The sequence below is a fragment of the Perca fluviatilis genome, chromosome 21, assembly GCF_010015445.1.
Source record: "Perca fluviatilis chromosome 21, GENO_Pfluv_1.0, whole genome shotgun sequence".
NCBI classification, from domain to species: Eukaryota; Metazoa; Chordata; class Actinopteri; order Perciformes; family Percidae; genus Perca; species Perca fluviatilis.
The window spans coordinates 20,578,481-20,591,688 of NC_053132.1; the positions used below are offsets into that span (position 1 = coordinate 20,578,481).

A 13,208-nucleotide genomic window follows, 5' to 3' on the forward strand; every position below is an offset into this window, starting at 1 on the left:
CACAGAAATAGCACGTCCTAAGGAAAGCTCTTTGTGGGACTGGCTCTAGTGGCTGTAATTCTGCACTAAGGCTGAATTTCAGGAAAGAGACTTCAGATACAGTATTAGGGGACCACTAAGGCCTATATAAAAGCATCCAAAGAGCACCATGTCATGGGACCTTTAAAGTTGATTCTATATCCCAGAATCAAAAATTAAAAAAATTATTAAAATTATTTCCCCTAAATATTTTTTGTCTAGACGCTACCGCTGACAGCGTTTCAAGAAAAACAGCCTGAAAGCAGAAAATACATGTTATTTACTTCTTTACAAATGAAATTAATGTCAGACTGACTGACATGTGATGTGCATTCTTTCAAATAAAATTGAAATGTCTCATGATATATTGTCTCTCTAGAAGTGTATTATTCAACTTTTGTTTTTGTTAAAGAAGGAAAAGAATATCACAATACTATAAAAATATAAATCGCAAAACTTCTAGAATTGCTTTAAATGAAAATCACAATACTAATCACATCGGCACCAATGTATCTTGAAAGAATCGAATCCGGCCAAAAGCATATCGTCCCAGCCCTAGATATTTTACAGATGACATACTACACCACATGTAATTAAATATTCGGTTCAATCATCTTCAAATCAGCATCAAGGCCAGATCGTTTCATCGTGATCCAGTCAAACATGTAAAAGGTTACACTGAGAGACACTGACATGCAGAGATGGAGCGAGAGACGGGTTCGCCCGCTGACTCCTTTTCTCTCTCTCTCTGTGCCCATTCCTCGAGGCCAGGCAGCCAGGCACCTCATGCTACTCCCTAATTGTCATGCAAAGGTAGTTTGCCATCGGTTGGCGGCTTGTGGCTCTTTTTGATGAACATTAACTCTGCAGTGGGTCCTGCCAGCCTGTTCCTCTTACCCTGTTATCAAATCAGGCAGCTGGACATTGACACACACGCACACCACTCTGCAGTCACTCATTTCATTACTTAAATAAAAGCATCCGCTTGACACTAATGCCTGCCAAGCTACACAGTCAAGGTCCTCTACTGAGAAACACATGAGTATTGTCTCCAGCTTTAAAAAGGTCCTTTACTTTATAAGTGGAATTATTTGGCTTGTGTTTACAGGTTAGCATTAATCATATTTGTGTCACTGCCGAAACAGGAGACACAGACAGACAGAAGGGAGCACAACTGTACACAGCACGAGTCAAACGCAGCGTGTCAGCTCCAAACAAGGTGGGAAATGAGCAGCAGGATGATTATTTTGTTTAAGCTCGGCCAGCCATTTCTGGAGGCAACCAACTATTTCCAAACCCCGTTCTTTTCTGAAAATCTGTTTGTCTGGCGAGACAGTAAAGCATCTGGTGAATTGGGGAAACCAGCTGCCACTGTGGCAAAAGATGTCGGCTTGCTGTCCTGGTTCCAAGACATGTAACACGTCTGACTCCCAGTATAAGAATGATGGCGCGAAACCAGCGTCCAGTACGGTTAGAGATTATTCACAAATGAGTGAATAAATAGGCCTACAATTCTCCATCTGCAACCGCTTCACAAAGCAACATCTTGCCAACTCATGCAAACGGCAACCAGGTGCTTTATATAGATAGATATTGCATGCTGTCACAGGGGGGGTATGATGTTTACAAACTAGACTTTACGAACAGAATGGAGAACAAACTTTTCTAACAACCAGCTGCCGCAACTGAAAACACACCAGTCGCTATCTTTATATAGATTTTTTAGAATTGGACAGGAATTTAAAGTGTGTCTGGTCAAATCAATAGCCAAAATCCTCACCAGCACAGAAACTAAAGTTGCCTGAGAATCGTCAGAAGGCCTGTGCTTTTTCATAGATAAATATCAGCTGCTGTCATAGGGGAGCTCAGTGTTTACAGACTCTGGCAGGGAAACAGAGAGGGCTCATGTTCAAACCTACCTCAGTGAGAAATATTCGGTTGCTGAACCCTCCCAAAGCTGATGTTCTTCACAGAGTGCATTAATTAGATTAGGACTGCCTCGGAGGGCAGCTGAGAATACATTAATCAATATATATCAGACATATTCCATTCTCTTTAAAGACTGATGAGTGTCAGAAAGCCCGCTCGGCTTCTGCTAACAACGCATATCTGAGACTCTGCAGCCGTGGACGCAGTGTGGGAAAGGTTTGAACATTTTAAAACTTGCTAGATTCTGTGTGATTTGCGCAAGGTATAACAAAACACCACGTGTCGCCTATCGTACTCATCCTTTCGGTTACATATTTTTGGTCAAATGCTATCCACTATTTCCTGAGGTGCATACATGCATTCATTTTTGCAGGTCATCACAAACCTCTCCGACCCGCTGCGCAGAGGGGTCACAAATAAGCATTTCTGCCCGAGGCTGAGAAATGACAGCCGCATCGGCATCATGGGACTCAGATTACACTACATGCCTATTTGGAATCCAATATGACCGGCAAAAAAAGCATGACATTTTAATGGTTTCAGTCAGAAACAAGTCTTGTCCTATTTTGCAGTTATGACAAATATATTTGACATTTGGCACAATAGCTCATGTCAGAGCAGCTTTCCTGACTAATCAGAAAGGCATCTCATGCTCGGCAGGTCAAAAACTAAAAACCACAGTGGAAGTGAGCAGAGGCAGCTTTAACACTGCTGATAAGTCTGACCCCTACACCTTACAAAATAATACAAAAGGTCCAAATACCTGATGTAGCACAGATATGTGGTACATTTAAATGATAATCTATTGATCAGCTTTTAAATATAATGTAATTTCCCCTTGGGGATCAATATAGCATGTCTCCTTCAAAACTGAACAACAGTTCAGCTTGCAGCAACTAGCACTCAGAAGCGGCAAATACTGTATGCTACGGGTAAAGGCTGGGGTGTGGTTGGTTGGTGCATTTTCAGCTACTGGTCACAGTGAGCATCGCTTATGGGGGATTATTAGTTATGGTTTAGAGACGGAGCTGACACACATAGCTGATGTGTGCCTCCTCAGAAAGGTCACTATGCGTACTAGGGTTCACAGCAGCTACAGAGATACCACATGTGGACTGCAAGAACTGTGATTGGTCAGCTCGGGTTGCTTGGGTTTTATACTTTCCCCAGGGAGATTGTTAATAGTGAAGATAGTCTCGCATTGCCAGACCTTCGTCCACAGCGCTGCGGAGGAGGGTCTGGCTAGTCCACACAGCATTCCGGTAATCACAATCATCATGGGCGGTGCTATGCACCGGACAGAGCCACGGATGCCTCTGCAAAATAGCCTCGGGAAGGAACTTGTTTTGGTGGAACATTTGTACGTTCAAAGGTTGTTTTAGTCGTGCAACAGAAAACTCAGATTGGACAGATAGTCTAGCTAGCTGTCTGGATTTACCACAGCAGAAGAGGTCAAGCGAAATAAATATCGAGGTGGAAGCGTCGTCGGTGTAGGTGGACAACCGGTATAGATGACAGGCATGTCACGTTGATTTCAGTTTGTGGTTTGGTGAAGCATCGGAATAAAACTTCACAAGCGCACGTTCCGCCTGGTAACTTTTAGCTGTCCGCCGTTAGCAACAGGTGTTGAGGTTAGCACAACAGACAGATCGGTCAGCTACAACAGCAACGGAGGGAGAGTGCTGTACTGTATAAGACACAATAAGGATGGTGAGTCGGCATTGCTCCATCGTCCAATGTAGGGTATGTGAACAGAAACACCTCCAACATGCAAATGCACATTCGACCACCCGATGTGCCGATCACCGGACAGGGAAAAAACAAACCGGAGCCCAAATCCCTATCTCCACAGCTTTCAAGCAGCCTTTACATAGAGCGGTTAAATCATCTGTTAAATGCCCCCTTTGATTACCTGCCCTAATGGCTGGTAGGTTGATCAAATTCACCTGCATTTGGCCGCTAGCGGGTGCTGATTTCCACTTCCTTAAAAAGGTGCCCTGCCACACATATTTCATTACTTTGTGGTAATGTCTGAAGTTCTACCATGGACTCTGTAACATTTCTTGTGGAAAAGATGCCTTGGTTACCTTGTTTCAAGCCATTCTAGCGTGGTATAGAAGGCCTGCAGGAAGACTCAGCTCGATTTGTGCCAGATGTCATTAATATTCAACGAGCTAAGCTGCTTGACTCTGATTGGCTAACAGCTCCCCAACGAGAGCCTGGCTATCAGCATCCTTTACCCAGCGCAACTGGGCGAGCTCATGAATAGTAATGAGCTCAGGCAACACCACGTCAGACTGACCAGCTTTTGTAATTGGCCTGATTTCTCTCTTCAGGGGCTAGAGCTGACAGAGGAGGTAGCAATTCATTTTCACATTCACAACATAACACAAACACATATGGACATAACATATTTAAAAAAAATACAAGTAAAAACTTTTTGTGTGGCAGAGCACCTTTAACATTTGTTTTCATTATGAATTTATTTAACATCCAAGACACGCTGTAATGATCACCAATGATGTAGCTTACCCTCCTCTTGTTTTCATATTGGACCAGCGTCTGCTGCTGCCGATCACCGCGTCGCTTTTAATGAATGTCACCAGAGAATCAAAAAAAGGCGCTTTCCAGAGACTGTAACGACAGTCGGTCCGGGGAAATAGCTCCGCAACTGCGGCAGGAAGCGTAATGTGGAGGTAGTTTAGTCCCTCGTTCAACTCATGGTAAGCAAGCCCAACAGACGCAGAGATTGTTAGCATTAAAGTGTAAAACAAGAAGGGCCTTGTCAAACATTAACATAGTGGTTGTAGTGGTTGCATGCCAGCCCCCTGCGGCTGGCTTGTGAAAAGCAGGGTATGGCGGTCTTCAATGGCGGCGGCAGGTGAGACTGGTGTGCTTGCTGCCCTCCTATTGTATGCTTTACTGTCAAGCCTTTGTGTAAATCCAACTGAAAGCCTTGAAGTGTATCTGAACAGGAAGAATATTTCCTCCGAATGCCAAGGATTTGAAATCCAGATCGGTATAAAACAACAGGCACCGGCTACAAACATTTCGGCTTCGGAAGGGGTGTAATTCATACTTGCGTTTGGGCTAAGTCTCCACACAATGGACCAAAGCGTAAAACCTGGGCCGTGAGCGAACACCAAAATAACAACAGGTTGTTGGCGACATGCCCATTAACACGCATAGCCTAACATTGCTATATATCATAAAGTGAATGCAAAGTGTGAAGAATATATCAAAGACATGATGCAGTCTGAGCACATACAATACATCTGTCTAGTGCTGTGGTGGTGCTATTATTGGGCGAAATGCAGCACTGTACTATAAATCAAACTTCGCCTCTGACCACTTGCGTCGAGTACAAACCCTGCCTCAGCATCAGAAGTAGCATTTAGATGCACAAAGCTGGAAACCGATCACTAGATAGATCAATAGACTTATAGATCAGCTGCTGCACACTAATATCCAATATCAGATCACATTATACTCCTAACAGAACTACTGATTAAAATGAACGTTGTGTGTATAAAAGCAGAAAGCAGCGCCACGACATGAGAAGGAAACCTGGTCCACTGGCCACAAACCTCAACAGGTGTTTTAGAAAAAAATAAAAGGCCCGACGTGATGTTTGATGGCGGATGGAATAGCACATCATTTAACAGCGTTTCGGGTGGTGGTTGATGATCCTTTCTAACTTTGCTCAGAACCGTCCTTTGATCTCTTTAATGAAAAACAAGATATCAGCTTCACTGACTCTGTCAACACGCAGCTTTTGGGAGTGCTGAATACAGACGAGGCATCGAACAAGTTGACTGGTGAGACGGTGTGCAGTGCGTGAAATCACAGCTTGTGTTTCTATATAGTTTGCGGTCATTTGTCACTTGAGAGAGCCATTTCAAACACTTTGAAAGAAGTGCGGCATTTGCACGAGGCCGCGTGATGTACCAGATGCCATGGGATAACGCTCGCGGGACCACTGCTGTGTCATTTGGTCTCACTAAAAGAGGCTGAGCGGAGTTTAAACTCACGCCACCGGCATCTGTGATTTCACATTATGTCCTCCAACATTAGGCGTTTAATTGGCAGCTCCACTTGATGCCGGTATCCCGTTTGTCTGTGGGAACCTCTCTTCGCTGTGGCTTGTTTTCATTAGTAAGCGTATGCTGTTGTCGTTTCTTTACAGCCCTCAGAACTCAGCATGTATTTATTGCTCAGACAAGTTGAAAGTGTTCTCAATGTTCAGCAAAAAAAAAAAAAGAAGAAAAAAGCAATGTACTTCAAAACAGTGTTTCATCAAAACGCAACAGCAGGACGCCCAGAAAAATCTGTTCATTCTCAAAGACTTTACCGGGTGAAAAACTGCAATCACAACCTTGTTTTGATGAGAGATGGCAGCAGTAATTCTCTCATGTAGTTCTTGAAATCTACAAAATGAACTAAAGGTTGTTAACCCTTGTGTCGTCTTTCCGTTGACCATTTGTCGAAATTGAAAATGATCTTTTTTTCTGTGCTTTTCTCTAACGTTTTTGTTTAGCTTTTTTCCAATGGTCAATAAACTAAATTTATATGACATTATGCCAAATTTCTTTTGTTAAAAAAAACAAAAACAGAAATTATGAATTAATTTGACTAATATTTAAGATCAGAGGATGTTGAGTGGATCACAGACTGGTTTATGTCAAAGTTTACCATTTGAAAAAATGTTTTTCAAATGCTAGAACATTGAATAAAACACCCAAAACTCAATGAACGTAATCATTCATTTTACCTGCGAAGAATGTTGTATGGAAGCCATACGTCCATGTATTCATGTCACTTGGGGCAAATCAGTTGAAAGAAACCCAGATTTCTAAAATAAACTTTGAAAACGGTTCAAAATTTGACCCGAGGACAACACAAGGGTAGCCTGACAAGCCAGACCCAAAATAAATTAGCTGCCACTAGGGTGCGTCTAGATTTCTAGGCTAACACAAGGGTTAAGAGCAGTGCATGTGCTTTATGTGTCCTATCCCTACCTGGCATGGCATGGACCAGGTCGCCACACAGCACCATGAACCTGGGCCTGGGTCTGAGCTGGTTTACCGCCTCCACGGCCTGCGTGGTGAGCTCGACCTCCTCGGCCCACTCGTCCCCTCCGCCGTCACAGTCGCCCTCCCTCCAGGCCTTCATCAGCCCGAGCTGGGGGTCCGCGGCCTGGATGAAGCAAAATGGTCCCGTCCACTCACGCTCTGCATCTGGATCAGGAAGAGACACAAATGGACAGAGACGGACACCAGTTACTACCAAGACCACAACACAAATCACACGATTTAACTTCATTTAATAGCCGGTACACACCAGCCAGACGGCCGACCCTCGGCAGAAAAGCCAGTCGAAATGATCAGTCGGGTCCCCGAGGATCAAGAAATCAAAACCGGCAGCTGATTGGACGAACGCGTCACATGGGTTTGTTTTCTCCGGAAATTCAAAGCCAGACTGTCATGGCGGCCGTTCAGAATACGATCTCATATTGTACTAAAATAGTTCACTGAAACATGTTTCTGAAAACATTTTAAGTGAGAAATAGACCATGCAGTTGCTGAATCTGTCTTCATTTCAGCTCAACAAAAGGTCAGTTTAAAAGATTTTCGTCAGATTTTGAGAGACTTTAGTCACGATCATTCTGCTCGTCATTTCCAGGTGAGTCCCGACTGCCCTGCCGCCGACTGAACATGTCAGGTCGGCCAAAATGAACGCCGACAGCCCCCCAACTGACAACGGTACGGGACACACCGAACAGAGTCACTGACCTCGCCAGACTGTCCAACGGCCGATTTTCGGCCCTGTGTGGCCCGGCCTTTAAGCTACATCAGGCAACTTTAAAACTGGCCTGGTCCTACCAGACTATCGTACATTTAATTCATCAACTATTGGCTTAGCATCGCTAGCGTTCGCCTAAGCCAACTCCTTCACCACTAACGGAGCGAGCTGGAAAATCTAACTTTTGCCACAACATCACGGCCACCAACAAAACTCAGCAAAGATTGTTCTTGCTCGGGCATTAACTTCTGGATATTCGGCAGCGTTGCCGCAATGGACCGCATTGTTCTCCGCCGCCATTACAGAACTACAACTCAAACTAGGGGACGTCACGACCTCAACGTCATCGTTCTCAGCCACTCCCTCTGTTCGCCGATTGGACCGCCAAAGATTTGGTCGGAGAAGACCCAAGAATGTGCTGCAAATCCAGACGGAATACTGAAGGAAAATGAAAATTGACCGGAAGTACGTAGGAGGGCGGAGCCAGGCTACTTTAACACACCTGAGCCGTTTTAACCGAACCCTGGAGCGTTTCATCGGATAGTCTGGTTCGTTTGGGGGGTGGTGTGAAAGCTCATTCCAACTCTGGCGTGGACCAGACAAGCCGTACTCTGGTCCGCTTGAAAATGGGGGTCTTGGTTCGCTTCCAAGTGCGCTAGAGTTTACTTTATGTGAGAATGCAATCAATATGGGAAGTGAACCAAAAAACATTTACTAGCCTGTAATTTCAACCTTGCACACAATTTACGGACTATTCTTTGCATGGCACAGGCATTACGTGGGGACCTTTGTTCATTTGTAATAATTGCGGTAGTCGTCTGTTGTCCTAATCCCGTGCAAATTTGCACCGTCTGTAATCAGTCGAAACAGCATCTCAGTGATTTGGGGCCATTGGGTTGGCTGCTTTGGCAATTATAAATTAAAGTTTTGACCTAGCCTTGACATCGTTTCCAGGGGATAATGTTAGTAAATTTTAGTAAAATACCGACTTCACTTGTCCCGTATGAATATGCCGCACGAAAACACAGACGAGAGAGGGGATTTCTAAATCTAAATTTTCCTGTAATATAATTTAAGGGATGATAACTTTGAAATCCGTAACCTATTATGACATTAAATCGCTCGTCGTCTGTGTGACAACACAACAAAATGTCTCTCTCATCAGGGCCCGCCCTCTCCTTAAAGGCTCTGACACACCAACCCGACGGCCGACCGTCGGCAGAAAGGGCAGTCGGCCTGACTGCCTCCCCGAGTTGGTCAAAAAAGTGCCTCGGAACACACCGAAGCATTTTAAGCGAGAAATAGGCCAGGCAGTTGCTAAATCTGTCTACGTTTCAGATCGACAAAGGTCAGTTTAAAAGATTTTCATCAGATTTTGAGAGGCGTCCGTCAGGCTCATCCCGCTCGTCATTTCCGGTAATTGGTCATCGAGTCCGACTGCCCACTGGCCGATTCAACATTTAAAATCAGCCCAAATGAAGGCCGACGGCTCCTCCGACTGACGACGGCACGGAACACACCTAACAGACTCGAGTGACCGACCTCGCCAGACTGTCCAACGGTCGATAATCGGGTTGGTGTGTCAGCGCCTTTACCCGCTGCCTCGTCAGCTGCTCATATCCCTCGGCTTTCTCTAAAATATTAGAAACACTAAATCAAAACCAGAAAAACCCAAGATGTTATAAATTTGGTGTTGCTCCATTATTTCGGAGACCAGAAGTTCGCTCGGATATTCTGTCTAATAGACCAGCGACCGCTTCAACTGTGTGACGTTTGTTCAAAGTGTTTGGCAAAGTGCAGTGTGAACGCAAACCAAACCGTATGAAAAATGCAACAATGTTGTAACTTAGTTCACCCCCCCCCCGAATCGCTCTGAGTCTACCAAACTATAGGTGTGAAAGCGGCCTAAGTGTTGTTACACATTTATTTCGCCATGTTAAATGGTTCCTTAGTGTTTTACATGAGCAAAATACAACACTTACTTTAGATTCTCGTACAGTTTAATACGTGTAATTATCTGTCTAAAAGCTTGAGCACTTACTGAGTATTTTGATTTTTTTTTTGCATGACAAACATGACTAAATGGCAATTAATACTGATTTACATTAGGGCTGCTTGATTATGGAAAAAAATATGATCACGATTATTTCAGTCAATATTGAAATCACAATAGTTTAACACAATTACTCGTTGACTCCTGGAAAGATGTTGCAATTATTGAACTTAAAAAAACAGTGGAAAAAGTTAAATAAATCAACAGTAAAAAAAACAAAAACACATACAACTGTGAAATTTGCCTTAATACTTTTCCTATTTAAACTTTATTTTTTCATTCAGAACACAAGAGAAAATAAGAGTTTACCTGCAAAACGTAATGAGCTAAATAATAGTTTTTCTCGATATATATTATTTGGTGATCATTGCCAGCCAAAATCATAATCACGATTCAATTTCGATTAATTGCGCAGCCCTTATTTACATGCACAGATTTAAATATAAGTGTCACCTTACAATTTGTGAATTTGCATATGATTGGGGACTTTCGCTCAAATGTGAACTCATATAAGGTTATAATTTCTTAGCAGTTGACCTACTGATTTATCTGCCAGGTATTAACTTCACATTCTGCCAGCATCTGAACATTTTCATCGCAATACGTTGAGGTCGCAGGGTGCTTGCACAGAACACTGCACATTGTAGCATGCAGAAACATAAAAGCTTAAGTGATTAAGTGTCATCACAGCATTAGTCAATCAGCGGTATAAGGCCTGCTGTGAAAGCGTCATGTAGAAAGCCTATATATTTTCTTGATAAGTTGAAAGTGCTGCGATTTGGATGTAGGGAGAATGTAATGTAATACCTTATGTTAAAGCTGTACATGCTCACTCCGTGAATAATCACTGCTAAATAATTAACAAACAGCTACATGTTTGAGGATGAATGGCAAAGAACAAGTGTTTTACATAATCCTGATATTGCGTAACAGCAGGGCCCTACATTCTAATCCCCCTCAAATATTCATTAACCAGAAAAAAACTGTTCCGGGCTTTCCATGTATAGAACGGAAGCGGACACTCGACACGGCTCGTCGGACGGTAATGACAAGGTTCGACATGAGGGACACAAGAAAGAACGACCGGCAAAGTGATATGAAAAGTGTCCCTCTTCTTGCCCGCATATGGACAGATGCAAAGAGCAGGTGTGAACTGCTCCACTTGTTTCGTTTCCGGAGGATGTGTAAGCAGTGCCGCTGTCACTGTGGAGAGTCTGCGATCTACATTCTGTGCAAATCCCCTCACTCCCACACTCAGCAGGGACCACTACAGTTGCTGTTCAGCATCCTCTGTGTTTAACACGCCCTCCATGTGTCTCTCTCCTAAATGACTGTATGTTAATTCGGTCCTCCAGAGAAACTTCAACAAAGATAGGAAAAGAAAGAGCGACAAAGAGTGTCTTGCAAAAAAACAAAACACACATTCTAGTTTTAGGATTATCATCATCATTATGTTTTCAACCAAATAATTTTAGAATGCCTTCAGTCCAAACTAGCCTGGCCTTGATCTTAACTAATGACTACACAGTGAGGACTGATGAGGGATTTTGAATTTGAACAGCTGCTACTGTAGTATAAAAGTTAAGTTCCCTTTGTTTTGTCTCAGAAGTCCATGACATTCCATCAGCATTTACTTCTTAAGAGAATGCAGATGAGATCACCTCTCATCAGCACATCTTGTCCCAGCTTGAGAGTTTGCTTATTGAAATTAGCCATCTTCTTTGAATGCCCTGTTAAGATTTCACAAAGTTGTGAGGCGCACTCACACAAATCCTTCAAAGTTTTTTGTTACACTGAGCATACTTTACAGCACAATGTCTCTCTCTGGAGTCAGATGTGTGAACTATTTCACAGACAAATAATGAAGGAAAAAAAAAAGGACTTGCAGAAGCCGACAAAGCTCCCATGACAGGAGATAAGAGGCAGCAGCCTTGTGTGGCTGCGCTGGTCGAGCACAACTTCAAACATTAATCGCACAGATTTCTCAGGTGGCAGATTGTGCGCTCCAAACAAAATTAATCATCATCTGAGATGAAAGTACACGGGGGCTTGCTTTTGCAGCAAATGATAAAATCCTTAACACTTCCTTGAGTTCCCTTGTGCTAACTGGTTTCCTACAGTAGGTGCTAAAGAACCAAACAGACTATGGTTAAAAGACCATAAATGAGCTAACCTAACCTAACCCTAACTTGGAAAAGTCCTTTCAGCATTTTTTTTGAACTTTCGGTTCTCGACAACAACCAAAACATCAACACCACAGACACCACAACATCAGGTTGGGCGGTGGCAGCTATTTCGGTTTTATTGTGTGAGTCTCACATAGTACATGGTCATCATGATAAGTGATGTAGTTCAGTTTAAAACACTGAAGCTACACCTGCGCCAACAGTTGAACTTCACCTGTGATCCTACTGCATTTGAATTCGTCTTCACTGCCACACAAAATGATAATAGCAGCAACAACAAATGCAGGTACTCCAACATGATGAACACATGGGACCTCGTTGGAGAATTAATCATAACTCAGCTGGCAGATGATTACTGTAATCCTCTAATGTCCTGACTGCAGGGGCTGAAGCACTTTAGTTATGAAACTTTTTAGATTAATTTAATCTACGAGGTCTGCCACGGTGACAATTATTCGAAGTTCCCCTCCTCAAAAATGCTTAAACTTAAATGTTTAACAGTTAAACGTTGCTGCAAAATTAGAGGTACTCAGGATTCAAAGTTAGCAGACCAAACAACCTCCCCCCGCCCCCCAAAAAAAAGAAAATAAGTTTCAAGTATTAGCCCACTCACAGTACATAACCACCAACTATGAACTATAGTAAGCTAAAGTATTAACAACAACCAAAACGGAGTATTGTTTTGCTGCAAAGACTTGATTCATTAACGCTAACGTCCCTCTAGCACAACACTACTCACACGCTTTTTTTTTGTAAACACAAGCTAGCAAGGTAGCCTTGCTATCGTTGACGACAGTGACTCGGTTATTAAAACAAAGCGACACAAAAGCTGCCAAGTGACTGTGTTTGAACTGTCAGACCATTAGCCTACAGCCAGCAACAAAAACTCGTGTAACACCTGGCTAGCTGGTTAAGTTAGAGAGAGTTAGCTAACGCGTTAGCATGTAAGTTGGCTAACCCCGGCGGGGCTAAATAAGCTAATGACAGTCGGCTACCTTCAGTCAGTCCGCTGAAAGTCCGATGTTCAGCCCTGAGAAAGATATCCTCACTCTCAGCCATGAGGTCCAAATGTTAATGCGTTGTCCGAGCGAACTAGCTAGTATATGACTTGAGCCTTCGAACAGGTTCGTGTAACTGCTGGGTCGTCCCAGCTGTCGCTGACTGTGGTGACTATCGGTGATCGACTACACTGCCTGTTGGGAGTCTGTGTGACTTTCGCT

At 43.3% G+C, this 13,208-nt stretch overlaps 1 protein-coding gene across 1 annotated transcript in view; it reads right to left on the minus strand.

Moving 5' to 3' along the window:
- Nucleotides 1-13,208, minus strand: part of cpped1 (calcineurin-like phosphoesterase domain containing 1) — a 50,699-nt gene extending 37,491 nt beyond the window's left edge. Inside the window, exons 1-2 of the mRNA XM_039787548.1 lie at nucleotides 12,984-13,208; nucleotides 6,966-7,184 (exon numbers count right to left, since the gene is read on the minus strand). Of these exons, the coding sequence (XP_039643482.1) occupies nucleotides 6,966-7,184; nucleotides 12,984-13,047 (283 nt within the window). The 5' untranslated portion in view covers nucleotides 13,048-13,208. The remainder of the gene's footprint in view (nucleotides 1-6,965; nucleotides 7,185-12,983) is intronic.